The sequence below is a fragment of the Limulus polyphemus genome, unplaced genomic scaffold, assembly GCF_000517525.1.
Source record: "Limulus polyphemus unplaced genomic scaffold, Limulus_polyphemus-2.1.2 Scaffold1259, whole genome shotgun sequence".
Taxonomy (NCBI): Eukaryota; Metazoa; Arthropoda; class Merostomata; order Xiphosura; family Limulidae; genus Limulus; species Limulus polyphemus.
The window spans coordinates 48,225-71,676 of NW_013666869.1; the positions used below are offsets into that span (position 1 = coordinate 48,225).

General features: G+C 31.2%; 1 protein-coding gene across 1 annotated transcript in view; it reads left to right on the plus strand.

Annotated features, from left to right (window-relative positions):
- Positions 1-443: 443 nt before the first annotated feature.
- The window catches only part of LOC106462824 (monocarboxylate transporter 12-like), a 55,109-nt gene continuing 32,100 nt past the window's right edge, over positions 444-23,452 (plus strand). The window contains exon 1 of the mRNA XM_013922787.2: positions 444-552. Coding sequence (XP_013778241.2) covers positions 444-552 — 109 coding nt within the window. The remainder of the gene's footprint in view (positions 553-23,452) is intronic.

Below are 23,452 nucleotides of genomic sequence, written 5' to 3' on the forward strand. Positions count from 1 at the left end.
CGAATGTCAATGGTTTCATTAAGCAACAATTTAAGATAAACTGCTGTTTGTTTTTATTCAAACACCAAGTAATTCTAATAGAATATTCTTTATCTTAAATACCTTTTTGATCTCTATTTTCATATATGGATATTATATAGATTGAGAGTTAAAGCATTTTTTGTATGAGAGGAGTGTTTTGAATTTTTAATCCTTTTCATACAATTTGTTTCTCGACGTAACCAAATTATATGATTGAATGCCACAATATATCTATCTCATATAGAGGGTTGAATACGTTATATTAAAACGATTTTGAATATTCAAATCAGCAAGTTCATATGACAACTATTACCAATACTAAAACTACAAAATATTCATACACTCAAATCTAAGTAGTGTACATATCAACAATTTAGAATTTTCAAGACTTGTATTTAATGGAATTTAGAAAACAACGAAAAATGGATCAACTTGGGCTCACCGAACCATCAAGAAAAAGACCTGCAACAAGTCGTACCCAAGCCGTAGTAACCAAAGTGCGGCGTCTTGTACGTGTGAGAATCCACAAAGGTTAATAAAAGCCTTCCACGTGCCACTTGAAACACTATGCAACATAATCACAATTATATTCGTGTGGAAACGAGGCCAACATGGTACAGGTTCACCAAGATAAGGCTTCCACTCATAATTTCCTTTCAATCGTCGTATATCTCAAGCAGATGGAGAATGAAACGGTTATTCATGTTATTCCTTAAGAAGATACACCGGTCAAGTCACGTATGGATTTTGTACAATCGGATTATTGAAGCATACACTAGATGGATTATAGAAAGTAATCAGGGAAGAATGACTGGCTTTGGATATTACAGCTGTGTGGCCGGATGAAATCTACGCTGCAGGACTATCATCAGTATGCACTGTCTTCTTGACAGAGCATGGCCGAATGTAGCTACATGGACTGAAACAACTTGGTGAAACTCCAAAATCATTTTAATATAACATAATCAACCTCTGTATTTATAGTCAACTTATTTTAATGATCAAGCATTTTAAAACTACTTTATTTTAAAACCATCTTTATGTTGCGTCACCGTGTGACATTGTTCTGAGCTGTTTCATTCTAATCCATTTATTAGAGCTACTTATTTTTTATGTTTGGATTACATTGTTTTAAATTCTTTATTTAAAACTACCATATTTTCTATATCTTTTGTATATTGCAATATGCTCTTGTTATGGGCTAATCTATTCTGTATCTCTTTTCAAGGATGTTTTAACATAAGCCTTGTTTAAAGCTAATTATTCCATATCTTTATGTTAGTTTGTGTATTTTTTCATACTTTTGTTATAAACCCCTTAATTCCATATTCCACTGCTGGGTTGATTTATTTTGTACTCTATGTTTTGTTACTTTATTACATACCCACGTTCTGGGCTCCTCTATTCCTATTCTGAGTTTTTAATTTTTTAGCAGTTTATTTCTCTATTGATGTTCTTGACTGATGTAGCCAATCTTAGGCTGCTATATTTGATATCCCAATTCTTGGCTTCTTTATTATATATACAAAATTTGTATACACGTGTTCATTTTGTTCTAGGAACTTTTTTTATACCGTTGTTGTAAGATACTTAATTCTTTATATTTTGAAGATTCTTTATATTAGCTTCGTCTTCTTCGTTGCTTTATTATAATTCTTTTTTGTGGCTGTGATATTCTATCATCCCATTTTAGACTGTTTTAACTTTTTATCCTTTTTCTGCGATAGTGTTTAATTCAGTTTTATTTGTACTTTACTACTTACTTACATTCTTCCAAAATGACACAAGCAAAACTCCTTCGCCAAATCAACAAGCGTGATGTTTAACCTCTGAAACTAATCTTTTACTTTCCAGAATAAACCTGTCATTATCCAAATTATATATAATTTTACTTATTTCAGAGAAACTTGTAGAAATTATTTACGCAAATTAGAAATTATATTTTTAGTATGCCATCAGAAACACATTTTTAGGTGTAACTACTGTTTGATTTCAATCTACAGGCATTTCTTATTTGTTTACTTTATTGCTACGGATATTTTGATATTCGGACTGCCAGTGCTACTTTCAGAATGTAAGTTAAGAAAACTAAATTTCCAGATATTTTTTCAGGTTTAAATAAATGACTTTTTGATATATCGAGCATTTAGTTTTATTAAATTTATTATAGTTTTAAATCGGAATTTCTTACCGTTCTGTCTGTTGTTGTCACCTTATAAATATTGTGAATTTTTATATTTCTAAATAATAAATCATGCTTAGAGATTTGAAAGTCAATTTTTACACAAGTGAATTTTTCTTGTTCCTCACATAAAGCTCAGTTGATGTTAATAGAATTAGCAGTTGCACTTTTTGTCTATCTTAAAGACACACATTTGAATAACTACTATTTTACTGAGAAAGAAAAAAATCTAAATTACCTCCACTGGATATCGACTGTTATAGCCTAATACTGAAAGATCTGTTGTCGAATGGGATGCTATTCACGATAAAAAAGCAGCCAAGAGTGGCATTGAAAAGGAATAAGATTTTAACAGAATGAAGAACCCCGGTTTCAATGGAGTAGAACATGGGTTTCTTTTTCGTCCGCTCTTTGTGTTAAGTGACAATGACAGAAGATGGGAAAAAAGAGGTTGAGTAAGTGTCGTCGAACAGGATGTTAAAAGGATAAACTGACTAAAGAGGGACACTACTTTAATAGTTTATATGTTAAGGTGCATTTTTTGGTATATCTTTTTGTTTTAACCTGCTTTTCAATTTATGTTTCTTTCTCGGACATGTTTAACATCCAGTCTTCAGGTAGGATACTGCCATCTGCTTGTCTGAATAAAGTTTCCAACAGTCGCAACTTTCCATGAATTATGAAAAAAATATATAAACCAACATCTCATCAGGAGAATAAAAACCTAAGTAAATTATTACAGTTTACAGCAGTTATTCACAATGTAAAAAAAAACGGGTGCAATGTTAACCGGAAAAAAATGCGAACTGTTTATAAATATTATAAAAGTTACCTTTTTATACCTTTTATTATTTTCATTTTGCCGAATGTCTTCATACACGTTGTTGGACCAATATAAATAAGATTTATATATATATGTGGCTTGTTATTAGAGATGTGAAAGTTAGATTTAGTAAATTTCAATGAGATACACTTTCTTAAAGTTAGTATTAAAAATACATTTTAGTGAACCGTTATATCGACAGTTTTAATTGCAGAGTTAAAATTTTGATTTTTTCAAATAATTTTATCGCTTTATATCTATGTTATGATAATTAACAACATGTGTTGTTGAATTAAATAAATAAAGTGGTGTTCAAGTTCCTTAGCATAATTCTGATGTGTTGTGATATAAATAAAAATAGACGAAAAAAAGTACTGCAGTTCACACCGTAACATTTATTGGCAAGCAAGTTGCTAATACATCTATAAAGAGAGTCTCAAAAAGCCCTGATACTGGACCAAAGGTTTCTTTGGTACTGATTAAAGCAGATGTAGCGTGATTGGTCTGTTATTACACCTTTTTTTTACTTTCACTCTGAAGTTCTTATTTATAATAAATATACGTTTATATTAAAATATCAAATAACGAAAATACGCTTTAGATGACAGAACTTCTCAAAAAATCACAAAGAAGGGAACACTAGGAATTGTTTAACGAATCTATTTTGTTAAGCTTTTTTATTGAAACATTTGACAGTTTTTAGTAATATGAAGACGTAATATTACTTGCTTACCAGCTCACAAATAATGATTAATATACTCATAGTAGTTAGTGATTCACAGAAATCACTGGAAGTAAATCGATAGAAATGTGTAAATATAAAGGTAGTGCACTAGTTTGCAATTTTGTATTCAATCAAAGTGAGTCAAAAACTAGTCCTACTAGTAGTTGGCTTTTCGTGACACACATAAACATACGTTCATCCAGAGTGAGATTTCTGAAGTGACTCTGAATTTGGTGACAAAACTTTAGGCAGGTTAAGTGTTTTGTTTTAAATCTCTATTTATTGAAAACGACGACAAATTCCATATTTTGTGTCCTTCTTTTTGCGATGTACGAATTAATTTGTTTTTAGAATGGATGTAAATGGAATAACTCGGATCTATCAACCTAATATCACATCAGCCAGGCTAATAATTAGGTGTGTCCCGGAGAGGGTAAAATTAATGTTCTGTTTTCTTTCTGATCACATTTATCACCCCGATCCTAATAAAGGCTAAGTCTATATTTGAGTTTTTAACGTTCTTGGTTCGTAAACTTACCGCTGATCCACCAGGAGACTTTTGGATATGTAGATGAAATAGGGCAGATTTAGTGATTTTTTTTAAATCTAATTAAAATGTTGATCACCAACTTTTCACAAAAATCAACAACATAAACTGACATTGTCAAATATTTTGAATGTGACTTACTCAGTCTAGTTGTCAAAACACTTTTAATTACTTCGCGAGATAGTAGATCATGTTTATGCAAATGAAGCTTTGAAAATGTATCTGTTTTAATCTGTTTGTTGTATGTTCGTTTGCTAGGTTTGTTGCTAGGTTAGCAAAAAGCTTATAGTTTATAAGATAAGACTTGAAACAAGCATTGAAGGATGAAATCAGCCAAGGTATTCAACAACAAACTACTCATTATTAAGTATGAGCGAATATTCGAGTTTCTGTTTGTCCAATTGTTTTTTGTTGCAAGTAAGAAAATAAAGGGACAGGAAAATATTTTAGGTTTTTCTCCCAGACTTATAGAATGTGATAATTTACTTACCTTATTTAATTGATATTATATACATCTTATGCCTGTCAGTTTGTGAGTGACATATCAGATTGGCTGTCAACCAAATGTGGTGCCTTGCAGAGTCTCATTAATCTACTTTTAACTGGCAAAAATCTTATATGAACAGCAAAATGTACCCTACGGAAATTCTTACGATCCAGGAAGTAGTTCTTACGATAAGTTCTGAATGAAACGACAAAAACGACAAAAACACACCAAAGAAACGTAAAATAATAAAGCTATGAGAAACATTTATACAATGATCTTAGTATATATTTACCTCCCGAATTTTCAAAAAGTGCAACACCAAAGTTTTGATCAGCAACAATACCTTATGGTTTAACAGGTTTGGTGAATGACTTTAATCTTTATCTGTTTAACCAAAGTGTGGATGATACACCAAGATTACCCTTTGACTTACTACTCTCTCAAAATCGTGGAAATTAGAAATATTGCATATTTGTACTATACAACTAATTTGTGTCAATTCAGTAAAGAGATTGAGTGCATACGTATATGTTATAAATAGCAATGATATTAAGTTGAGTGTATACGTATATGTTATGAATAGCAATGATATTAGGTTGAGTGTATACGTATATGTTATAAATAGCAATGATATTAGGTTGAGTGTATACGTATATGTTATAAATAGCAATGATATTAAGTTGAGTGTATACGTATATGTTATGAATAGCAATGATATTAGGTTGAGTGTATACGTATATGTTATAAATAGCAATGATATTAGGTTGAGTGTATACGTATATGTTATAAATACAATGATATTAGGTTGAATATATACGTATATGTTATAAATAGCAATGATATTAGGTTGAGTGTATACGTATATGTTATAAATAGCAATGATATTAGGTTGAGTGTATACGTATATGTAATAAATAGCAATGATATTACGTTGAGTGTATACGTATATGTTGTAAATAGTAATGATATGAATATTCTATATTTGTCGAAGGTTTAATAATATCTGACTTGGAGTTGAAAAAGTCTAATTGTACAGAATCATTTAATTAAGTAAGATATAGTTGATAATGAAGATGAAGACGGCTAATAAGACGAGAAACATTTTTATCTGCAAAACATTCGAAAGTTTCGGAACACACTTATTCCATCCTGAACGAAATCTGAATGCGACGATTATTGATAATGAATTCGTAGAAGATGGGTCCATATTTTTTCTTGACATGAGGGTTACTAAATAAGGCAAAATATTCTCAACCTTTGTTTATCGTAAAAAAACTTTTAGAAATATTTATACTAATTTCAACAGCTTTGACCATAGCCTCTTTACGCGAAACCTGGTCTTGTCACTCTTGCATATATTTTCTAATATTCGCACTAATTATTCTATTTTACTCCTTTTAAAAATAGCTAACGGACTGACTTTCTGACCAAGTTAAGTTGGATATTTCTTAACAACAAATTCGAACCCTTCTTCTCACCACATTACACTGTTATCAAATTTTCCCTCTGAACCTGTCTTCCAACTTTCTAACCAATTTAATTTACAAATATACTCAACTCCTACCCGCTGTGTTTCACAACGGTCCTCAAACTCCTCTCTTTTTCTGTATTTCAATCGCAAGTTTAGTAAGTAACAAATTTAAATCTCGTCACGTTACACACTGGCTCCAAATTCCCCTTCCTCATGATCTGTCTTCAGATTTTCGAACTAGTTTAACTCGCAAGTTTCTTAGCAATAAATTCCACCCTCGGAACGTTACACACCGCCCCAAAAATTTCCCTCCTAATCTGTATTTCTTGTATGGACGCACAAACTTTACTAATTTAAAACAGCTCATTTTCTTACTAAATCACTTCTACCTTTAAGCCCAGCTCAGACTAACATCTAGTCATAACCTACGCATTGAAAATATTTTACATTATAAAGATCTAATATCGACACTTCTACGTTCATGGCTCGTATATAAGTACACGTGTAGTGATTCTAGTCACACACGTTAGCAAAACAAAACTCAGTTACAAATTACAAGGTGCCCGAAAAGTCTGGAACCATAGGCACTTCAACGAATTTTGGAGAATGTGTTTCACAAGCAGTTTTTGTTATTCGAAACAAGTTTGGAGACGGTATTTCCATTCTCTTTTAACACTGACAAACATATTCGTGTCACTGTCAATGGTCCACACTGCCAGTCTCATTAAATTATCTAGCAGCTTTCCAACTGAACTGTGAGTGATATTTTCTCTCTCTCTCTCTGGATGGTGTGCGTTAAATTTGACAGCAGCTTTCTTCTGGGACTAACCTTATCTGCCAAACAGAATGATTAACTTGACCTTTTTATGCTGTGACCGCGCCATAATCAGTCACATATCTAAAATTAAGAAAAGCTGCAAATTACATACAGTTCCAGACTTTTCAGACACACTGTAGAAATCTATGAACATTTGAGAGTATCCAGGAGAACTTGACGACCTAACCTCTCGATTGTTCGTTCACATTTTGGAATCACAGGTTGATTGTTGTTAAGCGCAAATATACAGAATAGTTTATCTGTACTCTTCCCATCACGTTCATCGAAACCCGGTTTTTAGAGTCGTAAGCCTGCAGACTTGCCACTGAGCCACTAGGGGCAGGAATCACAGGTCATATAATTGCAGATAACAATCTCATCATCATACCTATAGGATCCTTAAACATTGAACTTCGCATTAAGGAAATGCTTACAACTTGCCAAAAGACCACCTGGTTTTTAATAACTTACATCCGTAGGCCGGAAATTATACTAAATAACTTCACTTGCCACCGAGTCTATTTCTTCAACTATTGTTTTTATGATACCTTATGTGCCATGCAATTTTGTGACTTCCGTTATGTAATCTATAATCTGGATATTTCTTTCCTTTTACATTCTATTCTAATGTTTCATTCACCTTAGTTAATGAATTTAACATTAAAAAATAATCATAACATTATTTTCAGATTTCGCTGCCCGTCAGTGGCAAAGCGGTATGTCTGCGGACTTACAACGCTAGAAAGCGGGTTTCGATACCCGTGGTGGGCAGAGCACAAATAGTCTATTGTGTAGCTTTGTGCTTAACTTCAAACAACAACAGATTTCGCTGACTCTCAGTGGCACAGCGGTATGTCTGCGGACTTACAACGCTAGAAAGCGGGTTTCCATACCCGTGGTGGGCAGAGCACAAATAGTCCATTGTGTAGCTTTGTGCTTAACTTCAAACAACAACAGATTTCGCTGACCCTCAGTGGCACAGCGGTATGTTTGCGGACTTACAACGCTAGAAAGCGAGTTTCCATACCCGTGGTGGGCAGAGCACAAATAGTCCATTGTGTAGCTTTGTGCTTAACTTCAAACAACAACAGATTTCGCTGAAAATGAAATAAGTGTATTCCAAAACGTCCGAGCTTTTTGTACATGCAATTTTTTTCTTATTAACGGCCATCTTCATCTATATTACTAGACTTCGTTCTTCCTAGCATTCAGGAAGTTCTATTAAACCTCCGAGGTGAAAACAACCAACTATATCTTCCTGAATGCTAGGAAGAACGAAGTTCTATTAAACCTCCGAGGTGAAAACAACCAACTATATCTTCCTGAATGCTAGGAAGAACGAAGTTCTATTAAACCTCCGAGGTGAAAACAACCAACTATATTAAGGCATTTTAAACTCCAATTGATAAACGATAATAACATACTTAGCCTAGAACTAGAAAATACAATAATTATATTTGATCTCTAAACCACGATAATAGAATCTCACTTTGACAACTTAATAATAATGATATAAACACACCTTGACAGCTATACTACAGCGATTTATTACAACCAAGCTAACTAAACCATAATAATATCATCATACCTAGACCAATAATTGGTAATAATATATCAAAAATTGTTTCATTTGGTAGCTAAATGATAGAGCTATATAAACACATCTTGAGAATTATACGATTATCAAATAAATTGCTTTAATTGATAACATAAATCACTTTCCTACTTCAAAGATAAGTGCATAGTACTAGTTATCTAAGTTGACTGGATTTATATTCATTTCATCTTATCCAAGAAAATACTTTTTATTGAAATATAAAAACATTCTGTAGTTCAAGGATATTTTTCAATGGTCTAAACAGTGAAACGCCAAATTCTGCCCAGTCATCATAGACCAAAGTTGATTCTCCCTAACCACCGTAATGACCCAGCCTATAACGTACAGCAATATTAATTAGACCTGACTGAAAATGTGTTGCTATTATGTAAATGAAATTATTCTTGGACGTATTTATTCTTATGACGTTATATAGTTAATTCATTCCTATTTAGTTGTAAGAATGCATTCAATCTTGCGTTAAATACTATACAATAACAAAGCCGATGCTTCCCACAAGTCTGTTTTGTATTATAATTAAGGCAAAACATGCTGTACTTTAAGTCTAATTACGGTTAATGAGCATGTCTAAAAAAGTAAATTATTATTATTTTCAATGTCACATGTAAATTTAATGGCAGGATGTTGCATCCTGCCATTATATTTACATGTGACATTGAAAATAATAATAATTTAAGTCTAATTGTTCTTGAGCACAGAAGGGATGAATTAATAAATTAGTTCAGAGGTACAAACCTACTTTTTATCTGGTCCAGTAATGGCAAAACTGATGTTCCTGGTATCCTTCAATTTGTTAAGAGCATTCGTTCAAATGTGTTTTGTTCAGAAGTGAAACTAGACAAAATTAAACGGTAGGCACTAACTGTTCGAGAACCCAGGTTACATCGTCACTGGTTTGAAACGAAAAAAATAATATTTATGGATTGCAGTAATTCCCTTCTTTTTAATTACTCGAAATCTTATAAAGACTGGTTTAGCTTCTGTTTGTACTCAAACTATTTGAAGAAGATTGTGTTGGTCAAATGGAATCGAGAGAAAATAGTGAGAATTTAGTTTGTAATATAAACATTATTTCTAATCATGTTGCTCAGTACAAGGAATGCTTTTGTGTGAGTTTGTTAAATGCAAGAGAAAAGATGGAATAAAATAAATATTTGCAGAATACCAAAAATATCACAAACCACAATCACATAGATGCAGAGACAGAAGAATAAATTTATAATATATTAAAAAATAGACCTTATTAAACCTCAACAATTCTAGAACTTCCCAAAAGACCTGTTCCGCGGCTTCTTTGCTCATTTCTCTAAAGTGAAGACGAATATCCAGACATAAACCAGTGAAAGCTGTTACCAATGCATGTGAATGAAAAACCTGTTACAAGACCCGTTTACACCAGTAGAGCAGCGAAAACTGTCGATTATGATCTGGAAGTTATGAGAATCTAGAAAGATTGTAATGATTCCTCCTGGGTTCTCAACCAACAACACCTGAAGATAGCTCCTTTCACATAAATACTTGCCTTCGGTTCCCTAAAGAGTGAGCTTTTTATTCTACTTAAAGACACAGAGCACGAAAATATCTTCTTTATCATGCGAAGGGGAGCTGTAAATAATATATCGTTTCCAGCTGTTATATCACCTCCTCTTCTCTAAACTCTTTCCAGCTGTGTTAGTTTCATTTCTCATTGTCTTTTCTGGGTTTGTTTGTTTCTCCCTTTTTTATAAGATCTATTCAGATAAATATAGATAACTTTCACTTAGAAGTAATAAAGAGGATAGTAGGTTTTATCTTCTGTTTATTGGTTTGAATAAGAGTTTCACATTATTCTCATGGCGTATAAACATTAACAAATAAGAATCACGCAAAGCTTTGTCGTTTTAAATAAATTAAAGAGCACTTACTAAAAGGTAATAGATTAAAAACGAACATAAAATGTTGAATTGTTGCACAATAAAATTATATTTTACTTGTTTCGGTGACTTTCTATGCAGTAATCATCAGCGCCAACCCTTTAAAAAAAAACGTTTCGGGAATGGTCGGTGAAATTGTGTTCGATGTCGAGATAGCACTGAGGGTTTATTGTATGTTTATGTAAATTGAAGGTGATGTAGGTATATAAGTCAGTATCTGATGTTAACTCTTGCTTCTAATGATAGTAGCGTAGAGCAAACCTGAAGCATGTAGAATCTTCTAAGGGCTGTGTCCCGATTTTAATAAAACCAACTTTATTGTGCAATAATATTTTCTGGTTTTATTTTCCAGTACTTTCTTGGAAAACTAGGCTAAAAACACAGAATTGTGTTATGAGTGATTATGATGTTTGTCTTTCGTTAAAACACAGAATTATGTTAAGAATCATTGCGACGTTTTTCTTTCTTTAAAATATAAAATTATGCTATGAATGATTACAATGTTTGTCGTTCGTTAGAACATAGAATTATGTTGAGAATGATTACGATGTTTGTCCTTCATTAGAACATAGAATTATGTTATGAATGATTACGATGTTTGACCTTCATTAAAACACAAAATAATGTCAAAAATGATTACGTTGTTTATTATTCATTAAATATTCCTTTTTCGTTAATACACAGAATTGTGTTAAGAATGATTACGATGTTTGTCCTTCGTTAAAACACAGAATTAATTATGTTAAGAATCATTACGACGTTTCTCTTTCTTTAAAACATAGAATTATGTTATGAATGATTACGATGTTTGTCCGTCCTTAAAGACAAAATTATATTATGAATGATTACTATATTCGTCTTTGAATAAAACACACAATTATGTTAAGAGTAGATACGATGTTTATCTTTCATTAAAATATACAATTATGCCATGAATGATTACAATGTTTGTCGTTCGTTAGAACATAGAACTATGTTGAGAATGATTACGATGTTTGTCCTTCATTAGAACATAGAATTATGTTATGAATGATTACGATGTTTGACTTTCATTAAAACACAAAATAATGTCAAAAATGATTACGATGTTTATTATTCATTAAACATTTCTTTTTCGTTAATACACAGAATTGTGTTAAGAATGATTACGATGTTTGTCCTTCGTTAAAACACACAATTATTTTATGAATGATTACGATGTTTGTCTTCTTTAAAACACAGAATTATGTTATGAAGGTTAACGTTACTTGTGGTTCCTTAAAACACAGAATTATGTTAAGAATGGTTACAATGATATCCTTCGTTAGAACACAGAATTATGTTGAGAATGATTACGATGTTTGTTCTTTCTTAAAATACAGAATTATGTTATGAATGATTACGATGTTTGACCTTCATTAAAACACAAAATAATGTCAAAAATGATTACGATGTTTATTATTCATTAAACATTTCTTTTTCGTTAATACACAGAATTCTGTATGAATGATTACTATGTTATTCCTTCGTTAAACGATAGAACGATTTTAACAATGATAACGACGTTTGTTATTTGTTAAAACACAGAATTATATTATGAATGATTACGATGTTTGTCTTTCTTTAAAACACAGAATTATGTTAAGAATGATTACAATATTTGTCTTGTTAAAATATAGAATTATTCTATGAATAATTACGATGTTTGTTCTTCGTTAAAACACAGAATTATGTTAAGAATCATTACGACGTTTCTCTTTCGTTAAGACATAGAATTAGGTTAGCAATTGTACAATGTTTATTCTTAATTATTGTTTGTTTGTTCGTTTTTTAAATTTCGCGCAAAGCTGCACGAGGGCTATCTGAATTAACCGTCCTTAATTTTGCAGTGTAAGACTAAAGGGAAAGCAGTTAGTCCTCAGCACCCACCGCGAACTCTTTGGCTACTCTTTTACCAACGAATAGTGGGATTGATCGTCACATTATAACGCCTCCAATTCTGAAAGGGCGAGCGTGTTTGGTGAGACAGGGATTCGAACCCGCGACCCGTAGATTGTGAGTCGAGTTCCCTGACCACCTTGCCATGGCGGGCCTATTCTTAATTAAAACACGGAATTATGTTATGAAGGATTACTCTGTTTGTTCTTCGTTAAAATATAGAATTATGTTAAAAGTAATTACAATGTTTGTTTTTCGTTAAAAAAAGAATTATGCTATGAATGATTACGACGTTTGATCTTCGTTTTGAAAATAGAATTTTCTTATAATGAATACGATGTTTTGTCCTTCGTTAGGACATAGAATTATGTTGAGAATGATTACGATGTTGGTCCTTCGTTAGAACACGGAATTATGTTGAGAATGATTACGATGTTTGTCATTCGTTTAAACATCGAATTATGTTGTGAATGATTACAATGTTTATTCTTCGTTAAAAAAAGAATAATGTTATGAATTATTACGATGTTTGTTCTTCGTTAGAACACTGAATTATGTTGAGAATAATTGCGTTGTTTATCCTTTGTTAGAAAAAAGAATCATGTTATCAATTATTACAATGTTTATTTTTTATTAAAACACAGAATTATGTTATGCATGACTACGATGTTTCTCCTTCATTAGAATAGATTTATGTAATGAATGAATACAATGTTTTCATTACAATACAAAATTATGTTAAAAATGATTATTCTTCATTAAAACACAATATTACGTTAGGAATGATTACGACGTTTGATCTTCGTTTTGAAAATAGAATTGTGATAATAATGATTACTACGTCTGTCCTTCATTAGAACACAGAATAAAGCGATGAATGATTACGACGTTTGATCTTCATTAGAACTTATAATTATATTATAAATGATTATGATGTTTGTCCTTCATTAAAACACAGAATTTTGCTAAGAATGATTACGAAGTTTGTCCTCCGTTAAAACACAGTATTATTTTGAGAATGATTACCATGTTTGTCCTTCGTTAGAACTTAGAGTTATTTTAAGAAGGACTACGACGACTGTCTTTCATTACAACAGAGAATTATGTTAATAATGATTACTATGTCTGTCCTTCATTGGCACACAGAATTATGCAATGAATGATTATGATACTTGTCCTTTGTTAAAACATAGAATTATGCTATGAATGATTAAGATGTTTGTCCTTCGTTAGAACATAGAATTATGTTACGAATGATTACTATGTTTGTCCTTCTTTAAAACACAGAACTATGTTAACAATGATACCGATGTTTGTCAATTGTTAGAATATAGAATTATGTTATGAGTGATTATGATGTTTGTCCTTTTTCAAAATATAGAATTATGCTATTAATGATTATGATATTTGTCCTTCGTTAGAACACAGAATTATTTTGAGAATGATTACGATGTTTGTCCTTCGTTAAAACACAGAATTGTGTTAAGAATGACTTTGGTGTTTGACTTTCATTAAAACACAGAATTATGTTATGAATGTTTATGGTGTTTCTCTTTCGTTAAAACACACATTTATGTTTTGAATGATTACGGTATTTGTCCTTCCATAAACATAGAATTATATTGATAATTATTACGATGTTTGTCCTTGATCAGAACATAGATTTCTGTTATGAGTGAATACAATGTTTGTCCTTCATTAAAATACAAAATTATGTTAATAATGATTATTCTTCATTAAAACTCAGAATTACGTTAATATTGATTAATAATGCTTGGAGACGGCTTGAATGGGTAATGAAGAAAAACTTTAATATAAGTTTAACATAACAGCAAATGTACAACGTTTCGACAAGGTTTTGTCATCATCAGGTACAAGTAGTTTACACTGACGCAGATATTTATATACAGTAGGGAACAAAGAGATCCCATGACCGGATACTGTTGCAAGACTTAGAAGAAATATCTTGGCACAGAATTACGTTATGAATGATTACGATGTTTGTTCTTCCTTAAACACGGAATTTCATTATGAATGATTACGATGTTTGTCTTTCATTAAAATATAGAATTATGTTATGAATAATTACGATGTTTGTCCTCCGTTAAAACACAGAATTATGTTGTGAATGATTAACATGTTTGTCGTTCGTTTTGAAAATAGAATTATGTAAAGAAGGATTACGATGACTGTCCTTCATTAGAACAGAGAATTATATTATGAATGATTACGATATTTGTCCTTCGTTAAAAAACAGAATTATGTTAAGAATGATTACAATGTTTGTCCTTGCTTAAAACATAGAATTATGCTATGAATTATTATGATGTTTTCCTTCATTAGAACATATAATTATGTTAAGAATGATTACAATGTTTGTCCTTGCTTAAAACATAGAATTATGCTATGAATTATTATGATGTTTTCCTTCATTAGAACATATAATTATGTTAAGAATGATTACATTGTTTGTCTTTTATTAAAACATAGAATTATGCTATGAGTGATTACGATGTCTGTACTTCGTTAGAATATAGAATTATGTTATGAATGATTATGATGTTTGTACTTCGTTAAAACATAGAATTATGTTAAGAATAATTACAATGTTTGTCCTTTATTAAAACATAGAATCATGCTATGAATTATTACGATGTTTATCCTTCATTAAAACACAGAATTATGTTATGAAGGATCACGATGTTTGTACTTGGTTAAAACATAGAATTATGTTAAGAATAATTACAATGTTTGTCCTTTATTAAAAAATAGAATTATGCTATGAGTGATTACGATGTTTGTACTTCGTTAGAATATAGAATTATGTTATGAATGATTATGATGTTTGTCTTTCGTTAAAACATAGAATTATGCTATGAATGATTACGTTCTGATTTACGTTTGTCGATAGTCGTTTTCCCCAAATCTCATGATGTTAAACACCAACAATAAATTGATAGAGAAAATTACATAGGTCTCAGTTAATACAGAATGTTGGTTATCCTGAAGATTGATCACCCTACTCTTTGCTTAAATGCATGCTATAAACAAGACGTTTATCATTGTCCTATGACATTAGATTTTGCCTCATAATATCAATGGTGCTTCTATTTTCAATTAAGAGTTTAGAAAATGATGTTTGCAAATTCCAGAGAATTTATAGCTGTTTTATTATTGTTGTAACGATTGTTTTCAGTAACATCAATCTGAGGTTCTTGTTTCTGAAACCAAATGAGAAAATAATTTAAGTATTTTGCGGACGATTAAAATGCTATTATTGAGAAAAACGTGAATTTTGTTTGGGATTACAATCATTAATAAAGGGAAATATGTTTTATTATCAATAATATTTCACTATTAACTTTGTTCTCTTTTTTAATTTTGATACTTGATAGTCGAACTACGAAGCATTTGTTTTGTTTAAGAGCAAAGCCAAATCGGGCTATCTACTTATTTCATCAAGGGGAATCAAACCCCCAATTTTTACATTATAAGTCCGTAATGTACTTGTAAATATAGAGAATATTATTTTGAGTTTATAGCTTTAAAAAAGGTTTTTTACCGGGCAGAGGAAACTTATAGTAGGGTATTTTGAATTAATGTATAACCTTCATCTGGGGAAATAATAATCGATGAAAGAGTTCTAGTTTTGTTTATTGAATATCATAACCCATTGAAAACAATAAAATTGGAATAATCCAAAGAATTATTATTATTATTATTTTATTTATAACTCTGTTAATACACGTTTTTCTAGGCTTGTGCTAACAAAAGGAAAAAAATGTCATATTTGCTTTTGTTTTTCTCATTTTTAAAGTTTTCAGTAACTATAGCTTTTTTTATCTTGATTGAATTTCATTACCAAGTTCCCCAAAAATTAATGTTATTTATCAAACCGAAAATAAATCACATTTATTTTCAATAAGTACAGTAATGGTACGTAGGTAAATAAACAGATATTAGTAATGGCTATACTACACGATTTGTAAAAATAATTGTCTTATGAATCACTTTTGATCGAAGCATAACTACTAAATTTGTTGAAAAACACACAGAGTAAACTAACTGAAGCTCTGCCAGTGGCACAGCGGTATGTCTACGGATTTACAACACTAAAATCCAGAGATTCGATACCCGTAGTGGGAAGAGCACAAGTAATCCATTTTTTGCTTTGTGCTTAACTTCAAACAATCTAACCGAATAATTTAAATGAAATTTTAATTTTTGTAAATGTAATTGGAAAAATTAATTTTTTGAGAAATATCGTTGAACCTCTTGATTTCTTGAACCTCTGAAACAATTTTCAGTTTTGAAATAAAAACTTTGATTGAAGGAATTAAAACTCTGAATTTTTAAACTTAAACTATATTTTTCTCAGATATTATGGAAACTATCAACTATTCAATGGATTCGCATAATATCGAAATAATTATCACTGCCGTTATTTTGTGATACTGATTACGATATTAACTTTGCGTCACACCAACACCCGTTTTTTAGGGTTATAGGAACTGATGAATCATGAACTTTCTTCAGGAATTAAATAACCCATGAAAAGTCCTTATTTTGAAGTTAAAGAGATTAGGCAGCTTATGAAAACGCCTTCTTGAGGGGTTGAAAGGATATAACAGTCTTGAAGAAGAAGTGTTCTTTAATAAACAAATATTGATACTTATAATAACGTTTCATAAATATTTTCCATTAAAAATATTTTATCCTTTTCTTTCTACTCCTTATAGAATCAAGAAGCATGGTTAAATGTGATTAGATCAGACAAATAATTTAAAACATATAATACTTTGTAGCTCTAATCATTAAACCAAAAGCTTTATTTTTTTTATTCAAAACAAGCATCAATGTAGCATAAAATATTCACTAATTCAGAACAAAAATCGTAATAAATCATTATTTTACTCCCTACTATATTCTGAAAATAGTATCATCGATGAAGATATGTTTCCTGCGCATATGGTTTTAGACAAACTATAAAATGTATGCGCAGGAAACATATCTTCATCGATGATACTGGTTTTAGATATCCATTAAGTGTGTTAATTATTTTCAATTAGTTAAAGGCCTTGACTATTACTATTTTATGAATTACATATCTAAATCATTTATTGAACATTTTCTGACTCCTGGTTTAATATCTTAGTAGTTTCTTATTTCTTCCTTCATTTAATTAAATATGATATGATTTTTTCATCTATGTAAACAAAAATCATATCATATTTAATACTATTTTACTTCATTGGTTTGCATATATGCCTAGATTCAAGGGTATAATTCCAAAAGTTATATCATATTTATAGGTATAATTAAACTTGCCCATTGAACAAACTGTGAAACACTAACATCCCAATAAAAGTAGACCCGTTTTTAAGGGTGACAGTCAAAAGTGTGTGTTATGTTTTTTTCTTTTTTCAAGAAAACTTAGACATTTCAACCTGTTTAAGAGTATTTGAGTTTTTGTACATTTTCGAACAAATATTTGTATAGCTGAGCTCAATTTGAAATATTTTAGCTAACAGTTACCAAGCTTTGTCGAAACTAATAAGAGTTTTCACTTACAATAATTAGTTTAGGGATAAGTAGCACTAATTAAGCTACAATTCTCTATTAACCGTTTAATTTTACCTGTTTAGAGTAGAGTAAACGTAACTCATACTATAACCATTTCGTCATTACCTTAAAATGAAGTTAAGCTTCACAAGTAAAATATCCTACGAATCATAGGGGAGTTTTAATCTTTAAAAATAGATTAAAGGTATTTTGTTTTAATAATCTAAATTCATGGGAATGCATTAACTTACGCTAATTTTTCATGAGTTAGGGTTGTGATGTTTTATCGACAAAACTTAAAAATGCACCTCATCAATCCTCTTATATTATGTACTTTTTCATAGGACATTCAAATCGACAAACAAATTTAAAATATTTCTGTCTAGAAAATTATTTGAGGTTGTAAGAAATGCGCACTTAACGTTTGTCCCTTACGAGTTTAAAACTAGTTATCTTTCAAAAACAAACTGGTGAAATCACACTCACGGAAATTATTTACAAAAAACATTGTGATTTTAATTATACGTTCATACCACAAACAACCGCCTGTAATATGAAATGTGTTTTGTATTTGAATTTTGCCAAAACCTAGATTGTTCGCAATGCAATTTTACTTGTCGCCCTTAACTAAACTCCTGTTCGTGAAAGTGCTAAAACATATTTAACTCAAAATTTTCACTGTTGGATATAATTATGAGAGAGGAGTTTTTACTTATCAAAAGAGCGGGTTTTACTGATATCTAAGGAATATTCCATGAATAAGGTACCAACTATTTCATAGATAGTTAGGTCCTAAGTTAAAATTGTATTATTATAATACTGATAACCAGTTATTTATTTGGTATGTTATAGTATAACTAACGTTGTTTAATTGTCCAACTTTCAACATTTAAATATAGAACATTTCAACATTTGTACGCAGTTTATCTTGAAAGCTTTAACAATACAAGTTCTATTATAATCGTTTTGAATTATGCTCGAAGACTCCCTTTGTATTCATCGTGTGTTAGCATTCTGCCCATCCCATCTGACAAACAGACTTGCCGTATTTGCTTTTAGCTATAGAAATCCGTATTCAAGAAGGGCATGTAATTATTATAAGGACACGGTTGTCAGGATACAATACTATAAGTGAAAGGTGGCGGAAACACACTAAACAAGATATAATTTAAAGAGCTAAAAAAGTCGCTGAAAAATAAATGATATAAGTCACATTAAAAAAAGTGATAACTTAATCATACTGCCAATGATACAGAGAAAATAGAAACCCAAAGAAAAAGGTTGACAGTTCAAGCGTGAGAAGCATCACACAAACACAGAGTGCTTTGTCCAATCTTAGTAACCACGCCTAAAACTTTGATGAGTGTTTCTCTGAGATCATCTGAAGCAGTTGATTTAAATAGCTCTATAACAGGAGCTTTGGGTGAAGAGAGAACGCTTTTTATTGTAACAAGAAAACCATTACATCTACTTCTATAAACATATTTAACATCTAAATACTTCTAGACAGTAAATAGCATAAATGTAGCTATTGTTATAATGTCTTTTAGATCAGTAACTACAAGGATATATATATCTTGAGGATGACGAGTTAGGTCAACTACATAAGTATCTGTCTGTTGTGTATGTATGTACTGGATCGTTATTTTCTGACACTAAAATGAAATAGTATATATGTGTATATATATATATACACACACACACACATATAGCATCTAAGTAAAAGGTCCAATGAGCTTATGGATTTCCTCAAGTGATGCTAATGGAAGACCTACTCTTGTCTCTAGCGTATTCAAGAAGCATTAGGAGATTAAAGGAGCCATGAGAAGATAGATTATATATCTAACTGACAACTGACGCGTATATAGCACGAGGGGTTGTCATTCAAGATGATGTCAATACTGGTTGGTCTAATAATATTGTCCTCCAGTGGCACAGTGGTATGTCTGCGGACTTACAATGCTAGAAACCGGGTTTCCATACCCGTGGTGGGCAGAGCACAGATAGCCCATTGTGTATCTTTGTGCTTAACTTCAAACAAACTAATGATATTAATTCCAGGCTGGTAGCTTTTAAACTTGGGGAATCACATCCGTTTAAGCTTTTTGGGGTTCTTTTAAGAAAAAATTTTAAAAGTAAACTTATAGTGCAGTAAAATTTAAAAGTAGTAAATAGCAATGAAATTCTTAGAAAACTATTTCAGAATCAAAGTTATTCACAAAACTGAGGAGGTATACTATAGACTTAAACTGACAGGTAAGCTGTAGAAACATATTGTTGCGTAACCAAGTGAAAATAACAAATTTTATAAGCTTGCCCAAGTGTCACAGAAACTCAAGATGTATCCAAGATGTATAAATCCAAGAGTAAACTAAAACAGTTTTCACCTGCAAATATTAGACTGACAGAGATACTAGACACTAGAGATACATGTATGTACAAACATTCATACATAAAGTGAATAGGGAGCCTAGAAAAGCCTGTAAAACTGACACATATACAGAATAGGTAATTATAAAAAAAGCACGTAATACTATGGATAATCATGCAAAACAGTGAAATCTGACAAACTGAATAGGTAACCATAACAGTAAGTGAATAAATACCCATAACTAAACCTGCTCAACTAATACGGAAACTCAAAAAGTACACATATAAACACCGTACTAAATTGGCACAAAACGAATAGATAACCATATAAAAACATGTGAATTAGCTACCGATAAGAAATAGGTAATCGTAAAAACGGAAATATCGGACTAGATATCCATAAGAGCATGCTAGATTGACACAGGACCTCAGTAGGTATCCATATAAAACATGGTAATCTGATAAAGAAAGTGAAAGAACCTGGAAGACTATCCTTATAAGTGCGATTAACCCTATGTATATGGTGAGATGTGCAAGATGTTGATAATGACATGACAGTATATGGTGAGATGTGCAAGATGTTGATAATGACATGACAGTATATGGTGAGATGTGCAAGATGTTGATAATGACATGACAGTATATGGTGAGATGTGCAAGATGTTGATAATGACATGACAGTATATGGTGAGATGTGCAAGATGTTGATAATGACATGACAGTATATGATGAGATGTGCAAGATGTTGATAATGACATGACAGTATACGGTGAGATGTGCAAGATGTTGATAATGGCATGACTTAAACATTCTGACAACACTCTGTAAACAGATGCTTTAGAATCTCAGCGTTTGGAATATGGTAAGCTCAGGTGCTAGTATCTGTTAATGTTTAATTCTATAGTGTATCCTTTCATAAATCTTGAATCACTGTGTTATTTTTTGTTTTATTTATATAGTAAGCTCAGGTGCTAGTATCTGTTAATGTTTAATTCTACAGAGTATTCTTTCATAAGTTTTGAATCACTGTGTTATTTTTTGTTTTATTTATATAGTAAGCTCAGGTGCTAGTATCTGTTAATGTTTAATTCTATAGAGTATTCTTTCCTAAGTCTTGAATCACTGTGCTATTTTTTGTTTTATTTATATAGTAAGCTCAGGTGCTAGTATCTGTTACTGTTTAATTCTACAGAGTATTCTTTCATGAATCTTGAATCACTGTGTTATTTTTTGTTTTATTTATAGTTGTCAACTCATTTTCTTTAACATCATTATTCTAGATCTTTTGTCAAACAGTTTTCGGGGTGTTGAGTTAGACGTTTAATTCTCTTGTTTGTCCTTCCCTTGTGTACAAAGTTACGTTCAATGAGTGTGGTGGGTCTGCAGTAGTCGGTGAAAGAAGGCGGGAAAAAAGTTGACCTCTCTTCAGTACGCTTTTCCAAGCTGACAGTACCGGCGCGAATTAAAATAGCTTTCACTATTTCTTTACGTAAAGAGAATGTTGAATTCGCTCAAGTAACGACCGTTGTTCTCTTTTTTGTATGCACCCTCGGCACCTGAACATTACGGCGTTATCCTTGCAAGTGTTTGGTATGCAGAACATAAAGGGAAGTGCATGTTTTAACCTGAGGTTTGGCTATTTCCATAATGTCTATGTACTGCGCTGTCAATAACACGTATAATTTTAAGGATTTATAACGATGTTGAGTCCAACATTTTATTCTGTTCAATTGGTTAGTCACGAGCAATAGAAGAAGATGCCACACAATTTATCATTTCCTAATAACAGACGTCACACGTTAGCATATAAATGTTTCTGGTTTATTTTTCCTGTTCGCATCTCTTGCAACATTAACTCCTTGAGATAAGGTTAATCGTATTCAAACTATTGTGGCTTTGACTAAAACTACCAAGTAGAGTTAGAATTGCGATGTTTAGGTTATAAGGTATACTTGCAGTGGCATTTAGAGCTGGACATGTTTGCATGAAGCACCAAATAAAATATTTAATAAACAGTAGTTCAATGACATCACTAAAGGTTAGCCGTCTTTTCTCACTCACTCTTGTTTATCTAAAGCAACCAACTTTTGTTTAACAGTCCAAAAGCTATACATTTGTCCTATCTTGGATCGAAGAGGATTTTTAATATGACGTTCTATTTAAACCAACACTATCCTCATATTGAAACCTAAAGGTCCTCTATACGCAATTGTTGGTTTTATTAATATAGATAATAAAATACTCAGTTTGCAACTCGAAAATCGTTTTCATGTGAAAAATTATGAAAGCATATTGGGATTGTTTTAATCACAAATTATCCAAAAAAATCAAAAGAATTAAAGATATCATTTTATCTAAAAATATAGCGTACAAAAAGAAATATGTATATGCCTTGGAATTAAACCAGAATTAACTCGGTAGCCTAGAAAAACATTGTTCCTCTGTTCTTTTGATATTTGTTACGAAATAAAACTCCCAGAATTACTTCTTGCAACTTAATATCAAACTGAAATCACAAAATATTTGTGAACTTGTATTATTCATTTACAAAGATTGAAAAGCATCTAGAATTTCCGAGAACTGAAGAAATAAAAATATAGTTCTTTTTACAAATTCAGACACTTGCTAAGCACCAACTGTAAATTGTTAAGTCAATAACCTTTAATAAAACAACCAAACACACATATCTGTTGTATTCGATGCCACCTAAAAAAAAACAAATAACTGCCTTCATACGGTAGCGTTACGCAGAGTAGGTGTTTTCTACCTTCCAGCGGAGAAACATAGAGTTACTAAATCAGTTTCGGCAAGAAAAAAAACCTTTGTGATTATAGGGGTTTTTATCCGCGATACAATCTAGAAAAGGAGAAAGATTTCTTTTGCAGCTTAATAATTGGTAAACCTACAATCATAAGAAATATCATTAATCACTTGGGAAAAAGAGACGTTATATCTTTTCCACCAGACTGATCGTTGAGATAAAATAACTTGAACCAGAAG